The sequence below is a fragment of the Echiichthys vipera genome, assembly GCF_963691815.1.
Source record: "Echiichthys vipera genome assembly, chromosome: 20".
Taxonomy (NCBI): Eukaryota; Metazoa; Chordata; class Actinopteri; order Perciformes; family Trachinidae; genus Echiichthys; species Echiichthys vipera.
In genome coordinates, this window is record NC_139845.1 from 14,382,672 (window position 1) to 14,410,422 (window position 27,751).

General features: G+C 41.0%; 1 protein-coding gene across 1 annotated transcript; it reads right to left on the reverse strand.

Moving 5' to 3' along the window:
* LOC310962387 (protein phosphatase 1H-like) lies at positions 1-26,144 on the reverse strand. The gene is made up of 10 exons (XM_083934850.1): positions 25,761-26,144; positions 18,520-18,709; positions 16,335-16,706; positions 12,994-13,106; positions 12,568-12,652; positions 11,254-11,372; positions 8,417-8,480; positions 7,261-7,368; positions 3,518-3,669; positions 1-3,116 (listed from the first exon to the last, which is right to left on the reverse strand). The coding sequence occupies exons 1-10, from the start codon at positions 25,994-25,996 to the stop codon at positions 2,969-2,971; spliced, it is 1,587 nt and encodes a 528-aa protein (XP_083790976.1). The 5' UTR covers positions 25,997-26,144; the 3' UTR covers positions 1-2,968.
* Positions 26,145-27,751: the final 1,607 nt, after the last annotated feature.

A 27,751-nucleotide genomic window follows, 5' to 3' on the forward strand; every position in this document is an offset into this window, starting at 1 on the left:
TCTAAAGCTTATGAAACATGCAAAACATGTTCATGAAACGTTTTGTTCAGATTGACTTTGATTGTACTTTATGATTTCTTCTTAAATGACAATTATGAAGTTAATTAAATCCTCCCTGCTGCAGGGAATATTTGCCTCTTCATCATTTCACATATGACTGCTTTGTTAACAATAAGGGTCAGTCTAAAGTGCTAGCATACCGATGTACAAGTCATAATCTAATGTTTAGCCTTATGAGGTTGTCACCTTTAACAAAAAAATTGAAGCATTTAGCTCGGTGTGAAGGCATTTCTTGAAAGTTTTTGACAAATCCCAAGTTTCTTAGTGTACAGTTAAGCTTGTATAAAATATTCAGATATGCAGATGTTAAATAATGCCAGTTTTCATTTTCAAGACAAAAACACATCCGTACTGGCTGTAGATCTCTGACTCTTCTTGATTTGCCTTGCTACTGTGAGACGGCCCACTTCAGGTCCTCGTCCCTTTTCTTCTGGGCCCACGATCTCAGAAACATGACAACTGATTTTCACATTAAATAGTCACACCCCACAAACTTTACATGGGACACAGGGAACAGTAACGCAGGTTCGAGCCAAAATCTCATCACTGCGTTCAGTCTGTGAGCAGTTGTTCAACAAGTGAATCCTTCATGCCACTCTGTGGCGAAACAGAACACGTAGCTGACTCGTCAGCTCGGTCCATGGTCACAAGATGGAGGAGCTTTTTTTATAAGAACAAGTTGACTGTACAGAACAGGAAAAGAGGGGTTGTACTAAAAGAGAAGGAATAAGTACTGTACTGCACTGCAAAACTGTAAGGACAACAAGAAAAGTGCTCTTTTCTTCGCTTTGGAAGAGCATTGGTCTATTTCAGCTTTCACATCTCCGCAGAAGTTCAGGTCACTTTTATCAACCTTAAACAGGCCAAATTATTTCTTTACAATTTTTATTCAGGACATGAATCACATTACCATGTGTCTAAATGTTCATGTTTTTTCAGACAACACTTCCTCATACATAAATGACAGACTTGGTCGTCTGCCAAAGGCTCCTGTTCTATTTAACGTTGTGAAATGGTGAACACGCGGCTACAGTTGTAAAACTGAACTACTTGGTTAAGTTTTGGCAAAAAATCTATTTGGTTAGATCCATACCCGGATCCATATTGACTTATTAGCTGGATCGGATATTGGCCAGCATTCCAATGCAGTCATTTCTTTTTTATTAATATTAAAATCCGCAATACAGTTACAGTGATCTAGTCACTTATATTCTATGTTTGCAGCACTGGTGACGTCATCAAGCAGAGCATGCACAGCAGCTAGTGATGAGCAAACACAGAGCAATATGGAGAAAGCGCCAGACCGTGCCAAGTCGTCTATTTGGAAACATTTCAAACTTGATACGCCAACAAGTCCGACTGCAACACGCAATAAAAAGTTGCGAGGGGTGGTGATAAAGTTGGTAAATTCAACACCACAAACTTAAATTAGCACCTCCAAAAGCACCATGCTAAAGGGCATGCGGGGCTCGGAGCGAAGCCGGCAGAGAGTACAACGAAGCAGCTAACTTTGGATGCACTGCAAAGAAGGGAGAAACTGCCAGCCGGCAGCGTGAAAGCAACCAACATAACAGAGACGGGTATGAAGTTTATTGTTTTGGATTTACAGCCCCTCTGTCTATCATCGGATCGGTATCAGCCGATACACTCCGCCCAGGTATCGGTATCAAATTGGATCGGTAGAAAATGTATGGGTGCATCTCTAGTTTGGGTTAAAATGAGTTTGTTACGGACGTGACTTTGTTACATACTAATGTGGTTATGTTAGTTAAAGGTTGAATATGTAGAATCTTTATTAAAAGCTATATTTTTAAATAAATAAAACACCCACGGGGCATTTTGAGGGGTACAGAATGAAAGTATTGCTTTTCCATAATAAAATATATTTAGTCTGAATTAATATTGAATTTTTTTTGACAGGTTGCATTTTACCATCTAATAGAATTGGGCATTATGGGTTGCCTGGGTTGTCTGTTGTTGGGTTGCAGTTACTGTAGGCTGGCACTTGGTGAAATGGAGTTTTCCGATCCTGCAGCTGCTTATTTGTCCCTGCAGCGGAGTGACCAGAGACGGGCAAAAACCAGAGTCAATATAAGCCAAGCATTCACTCAATGAACTAAGATAAAAGGAGTTCAACGACCGAAATAGCTACGTTTCTCCGTGATCGGTAAGCTAACTTTCATGTTTACCCCGCTGTAAAGGCTAACAGTAACGGCTAACGGTAACTGTCAGTCAAACTCCTCTGCAAAACTTGTTTTTTATGATGTGATTTGCTGGAGGGGATGGGTTCAAACAGGCTCAAACAGACTTCGGCCCCCTGTAGGCTACTGGACCCAGTCTGACCAACCTGGCAACGCGAATGCTTTTAATTATATTTTGTTGTTGCGATTACGATCTTGAGACAAGAGATGGCGATGTTCTGCTCATTCTCCATATTCAACCTTTAAGTAAAAAAAGTCAAAGATGACTCCCTGGTTTCACACAGGAAATAAAACAGTGACTCCTGGATGAACGTCCTGTTTTTGTTTGACCTATCCACCGCGCTGACTTCCTCCTTATGTGGACCATGGAGCTTTTTATACAACACCACCTGACTCCCTCCTTTATTACCACCATAATTAGTACGCCCACTGGGTTATAACAAGCTGTTTGTACAATCGATCTGCACAGCTGTTTTTTTGGCGAGGATGGTCTGTTTCAGACAAACAAAGCTAGCTAATTCTGAACTTCTTTAGAGATGTGAAACACCAACAAATTTAAATATCTAAACATTAGTATATCCTTGGTCCAAGGAAGAAAAAATGAATGTGCAAACGGCACTGAGGAAACGGAACGGGATTCCCAGTTCAATGGGTTTAAGAGCTTATGCCCTTCAGGGCCTTGACCTGCAGCATCTCTGTCAGGCTCCTCAGGCCTGACGGTTGCCGTACATCAGTGGTATGATGAATGCAGTGATGTCATCTCCGGAGCCCAGGCGCTCATTGGTGATCCTCCAGCCTCTGTCCCTTAACACGCCACGTGCTCGCATCACCAGGTCTTGCGCTGCCATTGTATACCTGGACAAGCAACAATAAAGCTGTAATCTACAGTTTGAAGGGCCACAATATTATATTTTTAGACTTTACAAGATGAAAAAAATATTGTCCCCCCTCTGCACTGGTGAGACTTTCTATTCTTGAGTTTATTCACAGATTTATTATTATATTAAAATGTGTGAAAATGATTAGAAGAACTGGTACATGGCCAAGGGTGTGTATCCTTTAAAGAGAAACAATGCCTGTTCAGTAAAACAGTTTAACGTTAATAATAATGCAGACAACAATACATGACATTTATAGGAGAACTGGAAGGACCCGTCTTCGGGTTTACAGAATTAAAGCAACAACCCTGATATGAAAGAGAAGGAAAGACAGAAAATGAAAGAAAATAAGAAAGAAAAAGGAAGCAAGCAGCAGACCTGTGTAGGTCATCGGGGTCACAGTTGGCCAGGAATGTGGTGACGACTTCTGCTACTTCCTGGTTGGAGAGGACGTCCCAGAGGCCGTCGGTTCCCATTACTAAAACATCATCAGCCCCGTGCTCAAACTGTGCCAGGTTATATACCTTAACCTGCATGCCAAACACAAAACATTAAGAGTTTTTAAAAAACCGAATCAGAATTATTGATAAGGGTCTCATTGATAAGAAATATGTCAATAAAAATCAGAAGAATTCAAATAAAAAATAAAAGCAAAGTGCTGTAACAGCTAAGATATAATAGAAATATTATAATAAAAACAAAAAAATTTAAGATACACTATAACAATATATACAATATAACAGAATAAGAGAAGAAAGATGTACAGTTTTGTGCAGCATCCTTCATCCTTCATCTTAAACCGCTTATCCGGATCCGGGTCGCGGGGGCAGCAGCTCCAGCAGGGGACCCCAAACTTCCCTTTCCCGGGCCACATTAACCAGCTCTAACTGGGGCATCCCGAGGCGTTCCCAGGCCAGTGTGGAGATATAATGTCTCATCCTAGTCTTGGGTCTTCCCCGAGGCCTCCTCCCAGCTGGACGTGCCTGGAACACCTCCCTAGGGAAGCGCCCAGGGGGCATCCTTACTAGATACCGTAACCACCTCAACTGGCTCCTTTCAACGCAAAGGAGCAGCGGCTCTACTCCGAGTTCCTCACGGATGCTGAACTTCTCACCCTATCTCTAAGGGAGACTCCAGCCACCCTCCTGAGAAAACCCATTTCAGCCGCTTGTACCCACGACCTCGTTCTTTCGGTCATGACCCAGCTTTCATGACCATATTGTTGAGCGGATGTGCAAAAGTTCACAGTGGAGCATATGTGAGTTTGTCAGGGTTAACAGAAGTAGCAAGAATATTACTTTGGTACATTTTATGACTCAATTTACTTCCTTAGTGCAGCAAGAAAGGACGTGCACACAGCAACAACAAAAAAAAGAGATTCAGACTAGAGTGTGGATTCAAAATGTTTCTATTTGATACTTTACAGGGCTCTCCATCCCCAGTATATAAACTAACATTTACTGTCAATGCTAATGATTTATATTGTTCTGGTGTGTTTGTAATGACTTGACCTGCTGGCAGTTGGCTTCATGTGTGTCCAATCAAGCCCTAGATGATTGAATAGGTGCAACTGTAGAGTAACACATCAGAGTGACTCATCATGTATGCCTCATCCAGTCCAGCGCTGACTGAACCGTTTACACATGGTTTTACTCTCTGTCTGTACAGCCCTGTTATGTATCAAATAGAAACAATAGATTACATATCCTGGCTCTTGTCTGAATCATTTTTGATCTATGTGTGCATCTACTGCACAAAAGAAGACAAAAGAGAGTTTTTTTTTTAAAGTGCAGGTCAAACCTTGTGAATGTCGTTAATTTACTTCCTTGCAAACAACTTGACTGTTAGCATCAAATATTTGTGGTTGTCAGCTCAGAGACCAGAGAGATCAGATCTCATAATGATATAGTTATACTAAAGTAAAAGATTGTTTTAAGTGGCTGGCAAGTTCAAGTGCACTCAGCTAAAGTAGCTCAGGTTTCTTGAGGGTGAGAGTCGTGTTTGTTAGAAAAAAGAAAGAGACTGAGTGCTGAAAGGAGTTCAGTCTTCCATGTGAACCTGGTATGAACCCCGGTATAAATGAATTAAAGATCAAGCAGAGAGTTCTGGGAGGGGAAATGCAAAACTCTGTAAGACAAACTATATGAGAAGATGAAAGAGCTTTGAAACCAGAGCCAGACAGTCAGACAGGTGAGATTGAGTTTGCCTGCAGCAGAGGATCTTTCAAGGCTACGTTTACACGTGGCCGGCTATTTTCATAAACGGACATTTACAGCTATCTCCGTTTTCAAAAAATAACAACATGCACACCTGTCTGTTTTTCAGAAAATGTTTGTTTACACTAACGCCTGTGTATATGCAGTCAAGAGCATGCCAAATCTGAAGGTGGCAGTGTATAGAGAAGCTCAAGCCCACGTTAGCCAAAGATCCATGCTTACCACAGCCAAATGAAAATGTAAACACAGGTCGCACCTATGACGCAGGTGCAAGTTCTGGTGCATGGTCGGCTACCGTAAACTCCATTTGTCTATGTTAACATGCAAATGTACAGAGATTTTAAAAATCTCCACTCTGGCAGGAGTTTTAGAAAGAATAGTTTTCACAGGAGAATTCTTCGTTTGTGTATAAACGAAGAGCACAAACGCGGGGAAATGTCCCTGTTTTTAACAGTACGTGTAAACGGGGCCTAAGACAGAGCTGAAGATGGGACTTATGGCTTGGCGATATGGCCAAAATCCTCTGTCCTGATATAAATCATTTCATATCTCTGTAACAATCAAGCACGAACAAGATCCTGGTTGATCCAATACGGAAATGCCAAAATTTAGTGTCCACTAGGGGCAGGTTTCATTATATAGCAATCTCTCATTGACCCCCATGTTAAACAGGCAGTTTTCACAACACAATTAAACCTATTTAAGGCCTGGTACAACAAAAAATCTATAGCTCCATGACAACACTGAGGAAGTGATTTTTTTTGTACCAGGCTAGTTTAAAGTGTATGAATCATTAGGGGCGTGGCCTCTTGAGTGACAGCTAGCTACTGGCCCTCACTTCTCCTAGGAGGTATACGTCAGCCACATGGACGTATCTCCCTCCCCCCAACTTCACATCAATGCCCTTTTTTGGTAAGAGGAAATGAGGTGTAGTCAAACTCTGACAAGATGGCGACTCCCATAGGTGAGTACGATTGGATCAAGTTGAGAGAACGGACCTCGACGAAGTCCTTTTTTTTATACAGTCTATGGTAATGATATACTATACATCACATGTAATGTCAGGTGCTTCATAATTAGAAATAGTCTATGAAATAACGCCTATTTTTGTATACTCCTGTGTTGCATTAAATAAAGAGTATTATCTCATTTTATTGAGACCTTTTTAAAGTAAGTTTAGGAACTCATGATTCACAGCAGAGCAAATAAACTATATGTGTGAAAACGCCTAAAGAGTAAAGACGTGACAGCATCTAACCGGACCTAAAGTAACATTTGCAGGTAGACTAACACTGGCTAATTAGCCTGTAAACTGCTGTTGTTTGGTCGCTCACTCATTCAATCAACAAGCTAAGGTGCAGGACAAGACGTGTGCTAATGTTTCCAAATTGGATAAAAAGGAGACTTTACCAGAAGAGCTACAGCGGGTTGTTGTTCTGAGTCAGTGGCTCGTGTGTTGTGTAGCAGTTGCTGTCTGGCTCAGTGTGACCGTCTGCTCTGGGGGACTACCTCTTGGTCTGACGGCTCATTATTCTGAAACCCCAAGAGTCTGAAAAATGTCCCATTGGATAGAAAGCCCATTACTCTGACGGTCTGTTAACCTAAAAGAAAAAAGCCCACTGGTCCGAAGGCCAATTGCTCGAAATACAGATGTGAAAAATACACATTGGAGTTGTTAAGCCCAGTGACTGACGACCTTACTTACTATTTTCCAAACTGTTAACATATTGCTCAGTTTAACAGATCTTGACTCTTAAATAGTTAAACAAAGATATGTACATAGACATCTACATAGATATGCAATGTAAAACTAGGGGGTGCCATCATGAAATCAAAACATATAAAATAAACTTTTTAGTTTGACCAGAAAAATGCAATTACATTTCAGTTGGACTTCAAGCTTACCTCAGGGCAACAGGAAAGGAACGGTTTGATGTAGATGTTGGAGTCGTGAACTTTAAGGTCGTGGTCACCGAGCCCACGGGTCACACCAATGGTGGCCAACACTCGTGCCTGTAAAACAAACTGGTTTAGTTTAAATTGCGCGTATGAAGCATACAAACAGTCATAAATTCTGCTGTTTGTCAGTTAGCCAGTAATGAACATATGGATGTTCCCATAATGACTGATAGTAACTGCGATGGCGGTGTTTTACACTGTTACCTCCCAGTCAGAATTTACAACATACGTGGGTGGTTGGGCTAGTAATTGCTCACAGTGAAATGTGTTGCAATATAGAGTTGAATACTGTGTATTAAATGTTAATATATTTGGTGGTGCATTAAACAAATATGAGGATGTGACACTGTTCAGAGGTCTGTAAAGTGTATGTAAGTGCGCCTGAACTCAATGTTATTTTTCTATTCCTTTCTATTTCTATTAATATTTATTTTCATATTCTTTTGCAATATTCTTCCACTCTTTTATCCCCGTGTGAAAACTTGTTTTGTCCGTTCTTTGAATTCAACAGCTTTTCATCAGCAATGCTGGCGCCACATGGCTGTCAGATGCTGTTTTTTTTTCTGATGGAGAATCTCCTTATGTCTCTTTGTATCAAACCCAACTGATTGAACATTTGAAACAAACTGACATGAATGAAAATTTGAAGCTTTTTGTGTAATTTATTTGGTGTAGTGTTTTCATTTTCAGCCTTCTTCTCATCTTGTCCCCCACTGTCCCTTTGGGGATTACTGTGGGGACTTCACTTCTCAGAGAGGCTACTGTCATTTCCCGAGTGGTGTGTGTCTGTCTGAATGTCCGTGTGTGTGTTAGATGTAGCTACTGGAGTGAAACAGATGGACTGTCTCCTCTCTCTTCTAGTGATGGTGCGCACACACACACACACACACACACACACACACACACACACACGCAAACGCACACGCACACGCACACAGCATGCCTGCCAGCCACCCAGAGAGTGGGCGAACACTTGGTCTCTGATGTGAGATGTATGTGTGTGTGTGTGTCAGATTGACAATGTCAGAGTTAGTGATTTTCTCTGCAGTTCTGAATTCCAGAGCAGATATACAGAACTTGGAGTAGACACACAGACACTTACCTTTTTCCCTTCCCCATATATCAGTGGAAACTTTAGATCTTCATCCTCAATGGTCTTGTATGCCCTGTATTTGAGGGAACAAAAGCAGACCAAGACAGTGAATGAATCTTTTCTTTATTTCTGTCTGACACATCACATGCAACTAATATAGCCACACTTAAAGGAAATATGTGAAGAAATCTATAAATTTGAATTGCTTCGTATTGCCAATGTGTAAAGGGATTGTAAAGTAACTTAAGAACCAAGACTTTCCTTGACTCTCTTGGTTGCCTAACAGCCTGTGGACTAAAGGATTTGGTAAGATTTTGTTGGCCAAATCCTAAGAATGAGGTGTTTACGTGTGCCAATAGTTAACAAAAACTAACGTAGATGCTTTACTAGCCAGCTTACGTAGCAAAATGCTGTCACAAGTGGATAACCGAAGCGAACCCACCTAGACTCACAGAGCTCAGCAGGCTGGTAAATTGACTACCTTGCTGTTTTTAAATGACTTTAGCTAACGTTACAAAGCCACCAATGCTAGATCGTTGTAGCATAGATAAGTTATAGCTAGCTGGCTAGCTTTAGCTTGCTCGCTTGTTAACGTTATCACTACGAAAATATCCAAGTTGATATGTTAGTTGGCTAACTTGCCAAGTTACCTCACCGGCTAATGTGATCCATTATACTGTATTCTGACAGTCTTCAACAGTGTTGATTTTAGCCAACAATAAATTATATAACAAAGTTCAGTCTCGTGTATGTCACGATTTTGGCAACACCATTATCCATGTAAGAACTTTAAAAAAAAGAATGGTCAAAACGGATGGAGCAGGGGCTGAGATATCCTGACTTAATTTACGAGTTCCCAGACATAAATTTCAACTGGAACACCCCTGAAGTCGAAGTTCTGACTTCAAAAGTCAGAAGAACTTCACCAAACCCGACCTCACAATCCAACATGGCTGCTCTGAGCATCAATAGTTGAGAAAGATGTATCAATATACTGTTTACGGCTGTCTTATTTGTGTCTCATTAAATCCGTCATACCCACAGTAATGTCAATGTTTCTTCTGTGGACTTAATACAACATAATGTCTGTCAAATGATATTTTTCAAACTCCACACCTCACCTTGTGAGGTGTGTTGTCTCTATGCTCAAGCTGAGATAACCCTGATGAAATCATTAGGGTGGTTTTTAAAAATTTTTTAGACATTATAAGGCTGTTAGCGTGGTACTATCCATGATGAATAAACTGTCCTTGATGTAGAAACATGTTGGAAAGTCTTTCATTATTGAAGGTCTGGTTTTGCATTAAACAAATATTCATTTTCCTTTTTTTCCACCATTTGTTCTTGCTCTTGCTCAACCCTTGTTAATAAACATACTGTAGGTGGGAAACAAAGCCAACGCCATCCTTCTCATAGGTTTTTATTCAGTGTCTCATTGCAGCTTCTCTCTAGAGTGCAATAACAAGTGTTTCTTTCGCTGCTGAAAAATTTAGCGAGAGAAAGTGAGGGGGAGGGGCGTCTTAGAATACACAAGCAAACAACACAAAAAATGAATCCAGACGTGCACAAGTGGAAGCAGAAGATCTGAAAACACACTTCGAAACGGAGCTTTGATGTCAGACTGAAAGACTCCATGGCTGACGCTGATGTACTTTAACTAGCTAGATTAGACTTGGCGTCTCCAGTCAGTGGAGAATATCAACAACTTCAAACAGCTCCTCATCTGACCAGGGTTTGCTCTGTATGTCGGTCCACATCTCTCTCTGCCCATTCGTCTGTCTCAAAACCGAGATATGTACTTTCCCGGCCCAAATGTAAAACTCTATCTGGCCTTTGTGCCTTCGTGTTGGATCTCTGCTCATCCAATTGAATACCTCTGAAAGAGAGAAAACAGTGAGGCACTAATTTATCCTCCCACTATATTATTCGGAATGTCAAGGGCTGCCAAATGAGAATTCTCATTTTCAGTATCGTCTTACTTTGCATTTCAGAGCTACACACATTTAGTGCTTAATCATACATATGTTCCCAGCTCCAGCAGGAATGTGTGTGTACTGATTTGTCTCATCTTTGCGTTTTGCAAAGTCATTATACAACTCTTGGCTTTCTCAAATCCCTCAAAATTATTCTCCAGATGCCTCGGTTTGTGACCCAGGCTAATTGAACGTTTTCAAGCTCCAAAATATGGACAAAATCTTAAAAACAAATGACCACAAACTACTTCCTTGCCTGGATGTAAAGAGAAACAAAACAGTAGACCACACAGTTGCACGTCCTGGCTGGCACATTTCTGCTCCTGAGGGGTAGTCTTATGGTGAAATATACATCACAATACACGCTGTGCACAGTGCCGTACGTGGCTCTATGCATCAGTGAGTTAGAGTAGCAGTAAAAGCACATCTCATTACTGGCTTCCACTGAAGCCACAGTCAAACAGCATGGTGTCTCGCTAGCCCACAGAACACTGCACATACAGGGCCATCTCTGCTGTATCATTATATCATATCGAGTTAGGCTGCTCCCTCATTAACTCTCTGCTGGTCTCTCCAGCTCTCACTGTAAAGGAAAGTGTAAGCAGCAGTAAAGGAGGGAAAGGGAGTGAGAGAAGCAGAGACCACAGCACGATCAACTTCTGAAATCTTTTTCAGATTATTGTTTTTCGCTTAAGGTTGGCGCAGCTGGAGAGGTCTGTTTACCACCATAATTTAACAGGCATGATTCACAGTAAGGCGGGGTCATTCATCTTCAGCACATATTTTGAGGACGCAGGGGTCTGCCATCTTGAAGTGCTTTGTCTGCTCAGTGAAAACAGTGTATAAAAAAAAAACCGACATAGGAAGACTTACCATCCATTCATGGTGAAATCTCTGTAGAGCATCCTCTTGCCCACCTCCTTTCTCTGAACTCTTCGGGGAAATTCCAGATGTGTGAACTCATTTCCTAACAGGTGAGGCTGCATGAAACCCTGGAAGACATAATGATGGCCTTCAAGTCAGTAGAGCAGCTAAACGTGTTAGATTTGCAGATCAAATGAAAGTCATATTCCATCACGTCACTCTGAAGCCTGACTCACGCCAGAATTTTAACGGTGAAAATACGACACTGGACAGCTGAAATTGTCGGACAATACGTTGGCCAAAGCTATAGTGATTGACACTGGATTGGACTGATGATTGAGATGTAGAGCCCATCCCTTTCTGTTTTACAAAACCTTAAAAACGCCTAAAATCTGCCTTAAGTTCCGTTATTAAAGAAGTTTAGTGAGGAGGGTAGTTTACAACTTGTCATTGCGCTCTGGTGGACAAGCTGTAATGGAGAGACTTTGTAAATTACCTTACACACTTCGATCGGTGATAGTATCAGCCAAGCCAATGTCTTGATCAGGCTCAACTCCATTCATAAGTTTACACTTAATTTATGATGCTGCACATAGATATCTAAGCAGTCGCTATAGGCAGAAAAAAAATTGATAGTGAGATTTCCATTGCTTCTAACAAAAGAGGCAGTGATCCAAACCTCATCTTTGAGATGTCTGTGCTGACTCTGAAGTCAAGTCAATTGTGGCTATTCTTAGCCGAAACGAGTGTCCTCACATCGGTTGACGTTCCCTGTTGCACAGCTCTATAGGAAATAGACAGACTTAAGATGCTGATTGTGCTGCTTGTTGTGTGAACACGTGTTGAGAAACTGAAGCCAACTGTGTTCTTTCCGGTCAACTAAATGAACTGACCTGTCTTTGTGTCACTAATCTTATTACATATGTCAAAATGCAGACAGCACTAAACACTAAAGACTAGATGCACGGGAGGATTATGAGACAATGTGCCCCTGGTTCACTTTAGGCCACTGGATTACATTAGCCAGTGAAGTAACTGGGCAAGCTAGCCAACTACCATATCAACTTAGATATTTTCCTAGTGATAACATTAATGAGCAAGCAAGCTAAGGCTAGCCAGCAACGTATCTACGCTACAAGGATCTGGCGTTGGTTGCTTCATAACTTTAGCTAAAGTGATTTGCAAACGGCAAGGTAGCCAATTTACCAGTTGGTTGGACTGTTCAGTAATTAACCCCTGACTGGATATCATACAGCGCTTTCCTTTAAAGAGAAGACACATAATAGCTCTTTGTATTTCTACGGGATAAATCATTTTTCTCACCAGGAACTGGAGCCGCTGTCGTTCTGATTCTGGTGTGAACTCTGTCGACATGGGGATGATCTCATTGTTTCTAATTATGATAGCCCTGCACACACAAAAAGGTTGTTGAGGTTATGCACATGCATTGAAAAGAATGTCTCTGCCCCAACGTATTGTGGGAATGTGACAAGGAGGGGGATATACACGAAACAAACATAATTTATATCTCATGGTGCATCAGCGAGGTGAACTGCAGGAATGGAGAGACAGAAGGCACAAGGACCAGCTTTTATAGTCAGCTTTGTCAGCCAATTCCCCGCTGAGGTTTGCCAGAACGGTGTCCAATGTACTGACATCATATGTCTTTGGGTCCCTATTGGGTCTCCTGCGGTGTAATTATGCCCGCTTTCATTTACACACTTAATTTAGTGGAAAGAGGACACACACCTGCTGTCACCCGCATTTCCGACATACAGTTTTCCGAGCAGGTAAACCACAGTGAGAGCCGTGCATCCTCCTGTGATGTTATAGACTTGCTTCTCCCTCTCAATCTGGGCATCCTGGGGAAAAGGGAGAGAGAGTTGACAATCTTTAATGAAGAATCACTTAAGAAACACAATAAAAAAAAATGTACCACCCACGTATGACAGTAAAAGTCAAAAGTCCACACTGCAAGCTGCCCACACAGCCAGAGGGAAGGTTTAAATACATTATCTCTATTCAATAATATTCATAAATACGACTGTGAGGTCGTAAGAGAGTGACGGAGAAAAATAATCAAAAAGGGAGCAAAGAGGCAAGGAGAAAATCTTTTTTTTTTAGAAAGGCAGACGACGTGTGGGCATCGCTGCGGACTATCGATCGGTTTAACCTGAACCTCTTCGTCGACCGCATGTCCGTAAACAAGAAGTGGCCATGCATGAATAATGAAGACAGTGATACAGGAGAGGGATTGCATATTGCTTTACCATGTCAGGGCTCAAGAGGCTTTATACTGATCCTACATGCACACACTCAAGCTTCTGAAACAGGAATATGATAACATGACTTTTTTCTGCATTCCAGTCTTGCAGAGAGCCTGCAGACAAGAACTCTCTGATGAGCAGTTTTTTTCCCCCCGAAGGTGGACTTTCTACAAAGGGATACAGTGCTAATCTCCCACAAAGAACGACAAATCAAGTGTCGAAGAGCTCTTTTTTTCCCCCGTTAGAAGAAAGGGTGGTGGTGGTAGGGGGGTTGATCTGAGAGGAGCTTCCACAGTGGTTTTATCAGGGTACCACAGGGTTCAGCTTGACACAGTATGGACTGTTTTCCATTGCCATCTAGTGGTAATACTGCATAGATTTTTTTTTGGCTTCATCAAATATCTCAGTGAAGGGTAATAAGGAAACAACCAACTCAACAGCATAAAAGAATATGTTGCCTTTTTGCCGCACATGTGAATTTAAAAGTTTGCGATGCATTTGGTAACATAAAAATGTAGATTGGCCTGTAGCCATTTCTTCTGAGTAATGAAGATGTTGGGCTGAAATACCTTTTAATTAAAAAGCAAATTAGTTGAGACATATTTAGTCAGATGCCGCCTCTGATCAAGAGCGACAAAAATCCTCTAATGTCTAATGTGCATGCGTGCGGTTGAGTGGCGTTTAGCCTAGAGCCATCATTTTATGAGCCAGATGTCTAAACAAACTGTAAATAGAGACGCTAAAGGTTGTAGTCGGAAATAATCTCTGCATGCAGCTCCGTACAGAGTGTGTGCCGGTGATCACGTGTGCCTTTTTGCCCTTAGGTCAGAGTGTGTGTGTGTACAGCATACATCTGTCACATTATTAAAGGAAAAACAAATTCAGCAATTGATACCAGATTTTGTTTATCTGTCTCTTTGCATCTGTTGGCTCCCTCAGTAATTTTTAGTATTTGGTTAGTATTCGTGCAAATGTTTACTTCGTACACACTGGCACAATGTTAACAGACAGTTTGACAGTCTGTGCAGTCCAGTGCTAATATTTTTCCTTCCATGTGTTTCCCATGCAAATACAATATAAATCATTCAAATTAAATGTGTGAATCTTGTGAAATGAATGTGGAATTACCCCATTTCAAGATATTGTATATTTTTTTTATTATCTATCACATATCAACATAATCTAGAGTATAATAAATGTATCTCAACAAGAAAATCTACTGAGGTAACTTCCAATAAATGACTAAATAAATGCACTAAAACATATTTCTATATACATACGGCATGGGTCAACTGTACATTCTTTTTTTTTTAACCAATTTATTGTTTGGTCTGTAAAATGTCATTGAAAGACAGTCAAATATCTTGTTTTAGTTAAAATCCTATGATATTCGACTAACGATCATAAGAGACTAAAAGAAACTAACAAATATTTCTCCGGAACTGCTGACCAATCAGAGCAGACTGGGCTTTTTCAGGACAGGCACTAAAATGAAGCGGAAGGGTAAGAGAAAAATAACGTGTCTTTTGCCCAAGAAAGGATGTTAACACGTTCCTAAAGCCTAAAATACAAGTATAAACCTGAAAATAAAAAATCCTGTTTGTGATTTTCACGGACAGGATATACAGGCTACGACAGGATAGGCGTAGTCGTGCAGGGGAGGGGTTGCCGTTTGGTGGGCTGAGGATCTTGTCTCTGCTTTTTGCAGATGATGTTGTCCTGATGGCATCGTCGGTCAGTGACCTTCACCACTCACTGGATCGGTTCGCAGCCGAGTGTGAAACGGCTGGGATGAGGATCAGCACCTCTAAATCAGAGGACATGGCTCTCAGCAGGAACGGGTGGATTGCTTACTCCAGGTAGGGTGTGAGTCCTTACCCCAAGTGAAGGAGTTCAAGTACCTTGGGATCGTGTTCAAGAGCGAAGGGATGATGGAGCGTGAGTTTGGCCGGAAAATCTGAGCAGCGGGGGCGGTGTTTCTAGTTGCTCTACTGCACCGTTGTGACGAAAAGACCTGAGCCGGAAGGCAAAGCTCTCGATCTACTGGTCAATCTTTGTTCCTACCCTCAAATTATGGACCGAAAGAACGAGGTCGTGGGTACAAGCGGCCGAAATGGGTTTTTTCTCAGGAGGGTGGCTGGAGTCTCCCTTAGAGAGAGGGTGAGAAGTTCAGCCATCCGTGAGGAACTCGGAGTAGAGCCGCTGCTCCTTTGCATTGAAAGGAGCCAGTTGAGGTGGTTCGGGCATCTAGTAAGGATGCCCCCTGGGCGCCTCCCTAGGGCGGTGTTCCAGGCCCGTCCAGCTGGGAAGAGGCCTCGGGGAAGACCCAGAACCAGGAGGAGAGATTATATCTCCACACTGGCCTGGGAACGCTTGGGATCCAGCAGTTAGAGCTGGTTAATGTGGCCTAGGAAAGGGAAGTTTGGGGTCCCCTGCTAGAGCGGCTGCCCCCGTGAACCGACCCAGAATAAGCGGTTGAAGATGAGTGAGAGATGAGTTTACCTGAAAATGAGCATAATACAGGACCTTTAAGTGTGGAACTCAGAATAGAGGAGAAAATAGCAAAGTACTACTGATGCTGATAATGGGATGATGACAAGGCAGGTCTGTACCTGAGAGGTCAGACAACTGATCCCTGCGGAAAGATAATGAGCACTTTTTTGCAACCACACTGTACATTTCTCTACATAAACTCCTCGCCAATAACCTTTAAATATTAAGTAATGATGCATGACAGAGTGGCTTCCAGCGAAAGAGAAAGCTTTCAGGACTGATCAGGGTGAGTGGGCTGAAATCTATCACGACCTTGCACCGGTCGCTCACCATTTCTTTGAAGGCGTTCTCTATGGCACCTATCACCAGGCTCTCGTGCTGGATCTTCTTCTCGGTAAAGAAGCGTGGCGGAGGCGGGGTGTTGCTCGGGGAACCCGGTGCGCCTGCTGCCCCGCGCAGAGAAGCAGCCCGGGTCAGGGCTCGGTGGGGGCCTGGGGTGTTTCCCTGGAGGTAGGGGTTGTTGTCGGGCTCCTCGCCCAGCACCGTCGGGGGCAAGGAGGTTAGGTTGCGAAGGATCTCGATGACAGCCTGGAGCTGGCAGGCGATGTGGTGCTGCAATAGGCGGGAGGCGACGACCGCTGCACCTGAACCGGCGTGGCCGTCGAACAAGGCCCAGTAGTGGAACACCAGTCCTTCACTGTCCTGCAGACATATACAAAATGTATATGTATTTAATTCCAAGTGGCAATTAAAAGCCAAATTAAACATAATCACATTGATTCACACAGTCATAAAAACTATAAAGGGATTGTCTTTTTTTGTTTAAGCTTAAAGATGCACATTTTAACACCCCAAAGCAATTTCAGTCAAAAGCCTTGGGCTTAGTTATTTGTCTAGGAAGACGTTTCACCTCTCATCCAAGAGGCTTCATCAGTTTATGTACGCAACAGACCAGGCTGGGACCAGTCCCATGACCTGGACTAATGAGAACATTCACAGGCATATTTTCACACCCACTAATCAGCATCCCACCCACTGTGTGTCTGAGTTTCCACCGATACGAGAAGATAAGTGTGTTGACCCATTACAAGGTAAAATTCACGAGTTTCACATAAACACATAAACATTGCTTTACATATATTGAGTCTGGAGTGTTCCACTTTTTATAGTATTTAACTCCAAACTCCTTTTAACAGAAATATCTGTCTGAACTTAAAACACACCCAGATGTAACACATTTTTCTATAATTGTCTTCCTATAATAAAGTAATAGTCCCATTATGACTAATGAAGTGCATCATACCCAGGCTGTTGTCATTCACTGTTCATACTTATACCTGCAAAAAGTAATGCACCTTTTTTATTTATTTTTTAAACTTAATCTTCAAACTAGGACAAAGTGATGCAAAAAAACCACCAAAAACTGAAACATTTCTCCCACGCTGTTAACGAAAACAACCTGACAGTCCTTGGCAGTAATGTACTGAATTCCAATGAATGCAGGGCGTTGCTGGGAAACACAGCTGTGGCGAGGTCACCTCCTTGGACAAAGACATGACTAAGAATCAAGCTGATAGGAAGTAATACAACGGCAAAAATTATCCCACACATTTCTTCTAATTTTATTTTATCAACAGTGCTCATTTCTATGCTGATAGTAGAGCAATATAAGGATGGAAAGCAATATTTGAATACTACCAGTCATCTAAATAATCTGACAAAATAATCCTTCAGCTCATCATACCATACTCTGTAATTTAAAAAAAAATAATTTCATGTTTGAAAAAGATGCTGCTTGATGAACTTGCAGAATGTGTGAGTCATCTGTGGAAGTTGAGACCGAGGAGAAAACGTCATGACTCATCCTGTCTAATGGCGTTTGGGAGCTGCAGAGGTCATATCTCCTTATCTCTTCATGTCTGTGTGTAGGCAGGAACACTCCCTCTCACACCTCTGTCACATCTGCGCCGTCCACACACACTTCCTGACCTTAAATACACAGTCTTTGTCAAATAAAGTGTATTCTGCTGTATAGTCAGCCCCATTAAAACTGTACCAGGAATTACATGTTATTGAAAATGACGATCAGACATTTTGAATCCTTCCCTAACAGACTTCCAGTCAAGCTTTCCCACGTGGTGCATAGGGTGTAACCCTGGAAACAAATTACCATTTTTGAATGAAGTGCCAAGTGACGTGACTGATCTTATGTCTCGACTGCTTCCTCTCATAGAGCAGTTCTATGAGACACATTTTTCTTATTTATCAATTTTTAATACTTTTTAAGACCCCGCAGACACCCTGTCTATATGCTTCGTAACTAAACACACAGGAACAAAGAGTCCAGGTTGCACAGAAACAACCCCACATATACAGTATTGTTATGTTAACTCCAACTGTTCACTACTGACTCACTCTACTAGTTAGATTGATGCTCCCTGTGTATGCCTGTGAGCAAAAGCGTGTATAAATGTATCATGCATGTACACTGTATACCCTTTGTGTGTCTTCTTACCTCTCCCAGCTTGCCGGGGTCCATTCGGAGCCCCGGGCCCTCCCCGTTGGGCAGGGAGTTGCGTCTCTTGGCTGTGGGGGTCTTGCTGGGCGTGGATGGAGGGCAGTAGCTCATTGGCCTCCTTCTTGCTATGACCACCTCACAGCAGGCCTGGTCCTCATTCAGTGCACTCTTGCCTGCATTAATCACTCTGAAACAAGATATACACAGTATATTCAGGTTGGCTCAGATTTCAGAGGTCCTTATTTAAAAATCACATTTGGCGACACACTTTTGGCATTCATTTTTTTCCAGATACGATTTTGCTAAGAGCAACAGACGCACCGCTGTGATGTTCCAGTCTGACAGCTGTGGTCTGGAAAAGGCGGTTGAATGAAAGCTGACATCAGATGCTTTTCGTTGGATGAAACGGTACAGCAGTCTTTCATGGTTATTATGGCTCACTGCAGGATCACAACAGTTAGTGAGGGCCGCAGCCTGAGGTTTGTATGTGTGTGCGTCGTGTTCCCGATGAAGATCAAACAGGAGAACTTGTTTGTGGTACTGCTCTGCCCGGAGTGTCCTGTTGCCTCATGACACTTCTGGGAAAAATAAAAGTCTTTGTTTGTGTACGATTATATATGTTTCCAAACCTGTGTGTGTGTGTGTGTGTGTGTGTTGAGTTATTCATCTTTATTTCTCATGTATTTAACCAGGCAGACCACAGAGAGAGATGGTAGAGGAAAGGAGAGAGGAAAGAGCCACACATTAACTGTGTTTTTGGCAAGTGATTTGTCTTATTTCCTTTTTTTTCACATTTCAGCATTTGATGACATTTTTTCTTCGTCACAAACAGTGCAGACAAACTAGCTGTATATATTGTCAAAACGATATAGAAATGTCTATTGTGTATATTCTTTTATTATATCGTTTCTATCGCAAAGTAAAAAAAAATAGCGACAGAACTGCATTATGTTAATATCTGGACGATGTTTTACGTTCTTATTCATGCACGTTATGTTCGTAATAGAAAATAGAAAATGGTCGCTACCTTTTATTTGTCAAGCATTTAATTCACGCAGGAGTATACAGCGGCATGGTTATTTCATTAAGACTGTACATTTATTGATTTGCCAGAAAACGTGCTATACCGTGATATACTATATCGTTATGGAGATATGAAATTACCTATCCACATATGAGCTATACAAATATACTGAGCTTATTGGTCTTAGTCCCCTCAACACATATCCCACCCATCATCAAATACCACACATTTTCAGAGTGTTTTCACTGTAGCCCGTGATAGCGAATATAATTGGACTACCAATAAACGGTGAAAAAAATAAAGGTTGTGGAGGCAGCTCCACTGAGACATGGCAAGTCTGACAGACATCTCCGGAGGGCGCTGTGTATGTGTGTGAGATGAGAAATTGGCATGCCTATTTATAGACTTTGGATGTTTTCTGCTAGGCAGCAGCAGTGTCTGGTTCTTTGCCTCAAATGCTTGTTAACCTTAGATAGAATGATAGGGACATACTCAAGGAGAAGCTGCTGAAAATGCATGTATTGATATGAATATATACCTACATTTTTACGTACATAAGCATAAATGCATTTGATATTTCACTTTTGCTGTTGTTGTTTTTATGTGTGTGTAGATGCCCATATCCACTGCAGATCATGCAACCCTTTTTAAAGCAATAAAGTCTACAATATGCTAAGTCTACATTCAGACGATTAAAATGTTCCATTGAAACACGGTTAATTACCCTCTGCTGGGGTTGTAGGGACATTTGAAATCCTCTCTTCTTTATGTGGTAGCAACAGGCAAGAAACTGCACCCAGCACTTCCACATTTGATGAAGTATTTGTTATAACTATGTTAACCGCACCCATAAAGTGCAACGTGTTAACAGTGGAACTGGTTTCCATGCTCAGTCTTGTGGTAGCGAGGGAGTGCCTGAGCTAAAACTGGCACTACTTTGGTTATAAGCCTGTGAATGTTCTCATTCGTCCAGGTCATCGTTATCCTCAAAGCAATTTCAGTCAAAAACAACTGGACTGGTTGTTTGTCTAGGAAAAGACAAACAACCAGTCCAGTTGTTTTTGACTGAAATTGCTTTGAGGATACTTTGGTTATAATGTGTCATTCACCATGCAGCACAAAAGCCGTCATGTCCAGAGGGCTGGTCTTCACTGTGATTACGCAGCTCTGCTCTCAAACCTAAGATATTACTGCTGCAACCATAATTATAGTAGAAAATGAGTTATTACCGTCATAAAACACACTTTGACCACTTATGAGCTCATGATACACAAATCTGGAAAGTCTTTTTCTACTTCGCTTAAAAGCTGTCAACAAACACAGTAATTTGATGACCTGTGTATGTGTGCATGTTCATGTCCTGGTGGTTTACACTATTGTGAATAAAAAAAATACATGTTTATATGAAATAATAAACCCTAAAAACTATTTGCAAAAGCATTACTTGTCTTTTATGACTACAATGTGTTTAATTGATTTCTCATTATTTTATTTTCGTTATTCTATTTATTTTATTCTGTTATTTTACCCCGAAATGCATTTCCCTATGTTTTTGTTATTAACTTCCCCCAAAATGAGTTCCTATGTGTAAATGGTTCCTATCTGATTATGAATGAATTGCATACCTTTCATTTGCTGGAGGCATCATTTAAGTGTGAAGCCTCCGTGACCCGCTTCAGTGAGCCTAAGTGCTTGGCGCGGGAGTCACAGTTTTTCTTTCTCTCCTATTTAATATATAGTAGATTTGTTTGTTTTTCCACTTAAAATGGGTTCATAGAGATTCGTATTGTTACTTGATATGTTTATGAACCTCTTGGTTCGGTTTTTGTGATTTACAGGATCAGTAAATTAGTGTTTTTAAGACGTTCTTGAGCTAATCTAGCTAAGCTAATTAGCTGTTATGAAAATGGTGCGCATGTGCTAGCTTTGAGTGCTAGGCTTTCATTAATGTGTATGAAATGCTCCTATAAGATAAACGTATTATATATATTTTTTACAAGGTATTTTGTTTTGTAAATTGTGACACTGATTATATATATATATATATATATATATATTTTAATGAAAAAATCCACTATATTCTATAAAAAGTGAGCGTGTGTGCTCTGCGGTGCCTATGGTGGGTGGCACTTGTGTTTTCTGTTTAAAAAGGAATAAATTCCACGGAACGCAGCTTCAGCGTGCTCCAGTCATTGATCCAAGCGACATAACGCAGACCAAAAATTGTGTAAGCAGAAATGTGACTGCGACATAATGCATATGGATCATTCTGTGTCACTCTAGTCTTTGGTACTGTGCAGCTGGTGCCTTTGTGTGTGTGTGTGTGTGTGTTATTAAAAGTACTCTTCCATCTAATTTGTCCTCAATTCACCATTTTCAGGAAGCATGATTTCATTTCATATTCCTGCCAATCAAGTTTAATTCGGAACAATTAGCTTTTTCCTCCCATTAGGAACAAAACCTCATTTTCCCTCCATTGTCAGACATCTAATGCGCTCTTTGTTTCTCTACCCTCTGTCACAGATTCTGGACCAGACATTGGCCACAAGGATGAGATAATTATTGTGAAGCACAATGGTTCATAGCTTTGCTTCTTTTTCACCCGGAACATCAAAGGGACAATAACAGCGAAAGAGCTACAAGTTAAATACTTAAAACAGTCTTTCAAATAATCCAAATAGCATTTTTTCTTGAGGGTTTTGGTCACAATTGCACTACAAGCACTTGAATACAACAGATAAGAAAATACAACAGGAAGATGGGAAAGCTAAATGGAATGTAAAAATGGATGGGTTCGTCTTCAATATGGGACAGTGAGGAACATCATTAAAGAATATGCAGGTGTCTTTGATTGAGACAGAGGTAGACAAAAAACAATGTTCATTTTGCTTGCTGAAATAACAACTGTTACTTGCAAATTTGATCAGCTGTAGCTACTGTAGCTAGCTAATTAATCTAATGTTAGCTCCATGTGTCAGCTGAAAATACGGTATGACTGTCTTTGCACTACAATTAGACCACTTATTTATACATTTTTGTGTATCTTTTTATATGTTTTTTATATGTCTGTATTGATGTGTCTGTGTTGTTACTGTGTGTAATGCTGCTGCCACACTGCAATTTCCCAGCTTGGGATCAATAAAGTATATATATCTATGATGGACTAATGGAATAATGATTCTACTTGACTTATTTTAAAATAGCAACCATGTAAAGGGGTAAATATGCACTCGATGGCTCCATGTATGATATTGTGCAAACATAAGGCTAAAGCTTAATGTCCCAGGCAAAAAGTCAGAATCAAGCTAGTTAACTGGTCCTAGTATTATAAAAAAAAAATGAAAATAAAATGAAAATGTCTGCTTCATTCTATCTATCATAAGCCTGTTTGGCTGCTCATTCGTTTATGAGGACAAGCAAGGCACTGGTTAGTTTTATGCTTTATTGAAGTCGACATTGTAACTGTAAGACTATGTTTCACTTTCATCATTACAAGAGGAAAGTCTTTTAGGATGTGGACTTGAACAACAGTAACACTATCTTGGATATCGTTGGCTGGGGTCGCTCAAGTCTAAGCCAAAAAAAACACCATCTAAATTTTTATACACTGAGTGTCTATTTACACCAGGGGGAAAATTGTGTAGCCTTTGCTGCGAGATCTGGCTATTTACACCGGACCCCTCATTCACCACCTCAAAGAGCGACAAAGTGTTGTACTGCTAATTGTGGGTGAGTGGTTTTAGAATAGTACTCTCAGTACTCTCACCAAAGAGACCTGGGTTTGAACCCAGCCTGGAATGTAATTGAATGTACTAACTATTTTAACAGTTTGGTTAGGTTTAGTCAACAAAACTACCTGGTTAGGGTTTGGCCAAAAGTAATGGGTGAAAATAGCATGTAAGTTACCGACACCCAGGAACAAATAGCATACACAGATATTTGTACCAGGGTGTAAATAGCCTTTACCTTTTATATACCATAGCCTCAGTATTTCAGCCAGCATGTAGCATATGGACAGGATATGTACAGTATAATATACAGCCATGAAGTTCAGTTTTTTCTACTGCCTCATGCACAACACTTAAGTTGAGTTTTAGTGTGTGTGCAGTATTGGTTGCAGTTGCTAAGCTGTGACTGGACAGTCACAGTTCTAGGGGGGGTTTAGTGAACAGTCTACTACTAAACGACAACAAAATATTTGACTAAATTACTTTGAATTGTCTTGGATTTACCTTTTTTCCAAAAAAGAAAAGAAAAGAAAAATTAGTAACCAATTCCTGACGCCTGTTCTACTGTTTATGTCGTGAGAAGAAAAGTATAGGGAGTATGAGAGGCCGAGTGGGAGATAGGAGAGGTTAGAGCCAAAATGGCTGCGGTAATGATAACTCAGAAGGCTTTAATTACAGATGAATGGAAGAATGAGCTGAACTCATTAATCACAGCGATCCCAAAGAGACACTTAATGCCTTGCTCTGGGTGTAAGTGTGTGTGTTAAAGAGAGAAAAAGAGAGAAAAGGAGATGAAGATGTGACCAAAGACCAGATTAACAAATAGTTTCAGTGATATTATATTATAATCCAATGGGAGAGAAGAAATGAAGGGACTGTTAATGTCTAATAATTAATGTCTGGGGGAGAACAATCTTACAGGACTCAGAATCCACAGATATTTAGTAAAAATCATCATTAAGTATTTTTAAAGGTCCTTAGGACATTTTGATTTATTGTGTGTGACGCGAAATTAACATGTACATGTTGTGCTTGTGTTGTAAGCAAGAAAATGCATATATAATAACTCCCATATGATCATTTCCAGGTTCATGCTTGTATTTTGGGTGTCTATTAGAAGATGTTTGCATGATTTTATGTTTAAAAACTATTATTTTTCCCCCCCATTAAAACCCCAATGAAACACCCATTATAGCATGTCTATTTAAACCCCCGTTCCCTGATTGGTCGTTAGCCTCTGAACTCTCTGTGTCTGCACATTCACTGGGTAACGGCACTGTAGTTACACTTTCTAAACACACACATATATGTATACATAAACAGTTGTAATATATATAGTATAGTTGTGACATCACAACTGTACACAAGTCCCGACGGCTCGTTTAATGGCACGTTTTCTGAATACGGGCTGTGCACATTTCTCTGTGGATTGAGCGTTTTTATACTTTCACAGTATTCAGCACAACGACCTGCTCTATATTTAAGAAAGACAAAGAAATGTCTCTTTTTACAATATGGGACCTTAAGAATATCACCTCATCGCGGGTCCAAACAGGGAGCTGCCTCCTCTATTGTGTGGCACCACAGGCTACATCCAGCAACCCACTTAATCATTCAGTCAACAGAGATTTACAGTTAACATGCTGTTCAGTGGATTCAACTTGTAATACACCCATGTAGCCTCCTGTAGTTGGCTATTAATTAACCACTGCGTACCTCACACTGACAGGACTTTCCTGAATGAATGTGACAATGGTGACGCACCATTGTTCCAATAACAAAACACAAGGCTTAATGCTTCTTCTCATGCAATGAGATCCTGGGTTTCTCTATGCTTTTATATCAGATTTGTGGATGAGTGCCTGTGCAAAGCTAAAGCTTTTGTGTCAAATGTGACCTGATTATCTGGATGGTTCTCTGCTACAGTATACAGATGCTGACAGAGGCAGCAATGGCAGACATGAAACAGCAACAGACTCTCCACTTAAGTGCATTAAAGACAAGTGGACAGTCAGGAAAGCCAAGCCAGATTATGAGACTGCATCTTTTTGAACCGGTTCGCCACAGCATATCTAGAGGCTATTAACACACAATCACACACTGACACACAAGCTGGCCATAAATAGAGCACAGTTGTAGACTTAAACCCAGATGCTGCTCGTAGAGTAGATGGAGCTTCATCCTCTTGCACGTAAAACCAGCTTGGAGCTCTCTGAGTGCTGTGATCCTTTTGGGATGAATGCTGCCATACATCTCTAACAGCACGCAGTGTTTGATACACGCAGCTCGGAGAGCAAAACGGATACTGTGTGGATCCACCACAACCACATGAGGGTGTTGGATGCGAGTCACAACAGGTGCAGGTGTGTAAGTTTGGAGCAAATCGCTGACACTGACTGTGATCAGCTGCAGATGCTTTACAATAAACCCCACTGTGATGACACTTTAGAAGCCGCTGTAAGAGCAGCTGCTGTCGGGTTACTTACTCGGCGTATCCGGTGGCCCACGGTAATCTCCTTGTTTCTTTCAGGATGAGGATGGGCCGAGCTATGTGGTCAGCGGAGCACTCGATCTCATCCGGGGACAGTCCAAGGAACTCAGGTCTCATATATGGGAATTTCAGGGGTAGCTCGGAACCGGCGTTGCCCCCTCCGCCGGAGCTTCCCCCGGCCATGATTCCACCCATGAACCCGGCCACCGCGGACTTGACCCGGGTTAGCATGTTGGAGGCGCGTCGCGGCGGAGCGTCCGTCGGCCGGTGCGCGGCTCCGCGGCCCCCTTTCCCCGGATTCCCCCCCAGCTCGGCCGCGCTGTTCGACGACAGGCTTGATGGAGAAGAGGCAGAGGATGAGGAGGAGGAGGTGGAGGAGGAACTCAGATGGTTAAAGCTTCATTCATTCAGAGCGCAGACAACAGCCACAGCCGGAGGACAGGACGATGAAAGCAACTGTGATGCTTTAGGTAAAAGCCTACACACCCACGGAGAGTCATTGATAACAGCTCGGCCGTCGTGAACGCGGAAATACACTGAAGATTAAGGGGTCATGTGATCCAACCATGCACACTGCAAAAAATGTTAATTCAATGCATGGTCTCCAGGTTGATATAGACTTGTACATTTCATTTTAAAAGCATACCGTTATAACAAATACTCTGTGGCATGGGATGAATCACATTTAGCTACTTTATGGTAATTTTAGCTGTTAAAGAAACTTCCAGTTTCAATTGCAACAGGACGAGTGATGAGTCATTATTTTAATATAGCTCTATTATGGAAACCGTGATCCAAAATACTGCACTGGAAAGAAGTGGCATTGCTTTTAATAGACAGTTTAACATATCCATGTAAGACCAGATGCCAATGCTGCACAGGCCAAATGACTTGTTGTGACTGATATTTTTTGCAGTGCAGGATGAGCAAAGATTGATAAGTCTCTCAGTGCAGGATGAGCAGTTTACAGTGGTTGACAGTAGGTTAAAGGTAAGTCAGGCACATGTAGGCTATAGCAACCCCGCCCTTACTGTAGATTATCCTAAACGAAAATAAATACGTTATTACAATGGGACGCTTGATAGGTTACTGGACACCTACATGATGGTGGACAAAGGCTACAGGACCAGGACTGGAATTATTTTGATGATCGCAAAAAAAAGTAGTTTTCCGATGAAAAAAAAGGGTCTTTGGTGGAGTTTAGGGAGCAAGCCGAGAGAAAATGTTTCACTCCAAAGCGATGGAATAGCTCACTACTCTGGTGTCTAGAAAACTCACGAATTATTTAAGATACAAGCTACTTGACCCGTGCGTAATTACGCACAGCACATTGTGTCCCGGACTTTTTACACTTACTACAATAATAAAAGCGAATTAGTTCTCCACTTCTTCTTCTTCTTCTTCTTCTTCTTCTTCTTCTTCTTCTTTTTCTCCTATTATTATTATTATTATTATTATTATTATTATTATTATTATTATTATTATTATTATTATTATTATTATTATTATTATTACTATTATTATTATTACTATTATTGTCATTATTATTATTTTGTTTGCTTGTACCATTTCCTTATTTGGCATAAGCAAAATAGTAAGCTTATTTACAAACTACTTACAGAGAGTTTATAATTAATGTTTTTATTAATTGATAATACATTATTTCTGTACATAAACAAGAAAATGCAGCAGAATTTGCTTTAGCTATAGTTTTTTTTAATTCGCCAGGAGGACACCCTCCAGTGTACCTTTGATGGGCACTTACATTTTTGGAAAAGAGCTGCAGTGCATCTAAAAATCAATTTAATAACAACATGATGGATAATTCCAGTGGAGTAATCGCTGATTTATGACAACAAAAACTGTAGACTTGATGATGTACCAGGCTATAAAAAGAGAACTCCTTGAGTCTTTATTATTGAATTACCTAAAATTACCTGGATCATTATAAATTAAAACTTATGACTTATCATAAATTAATGACTA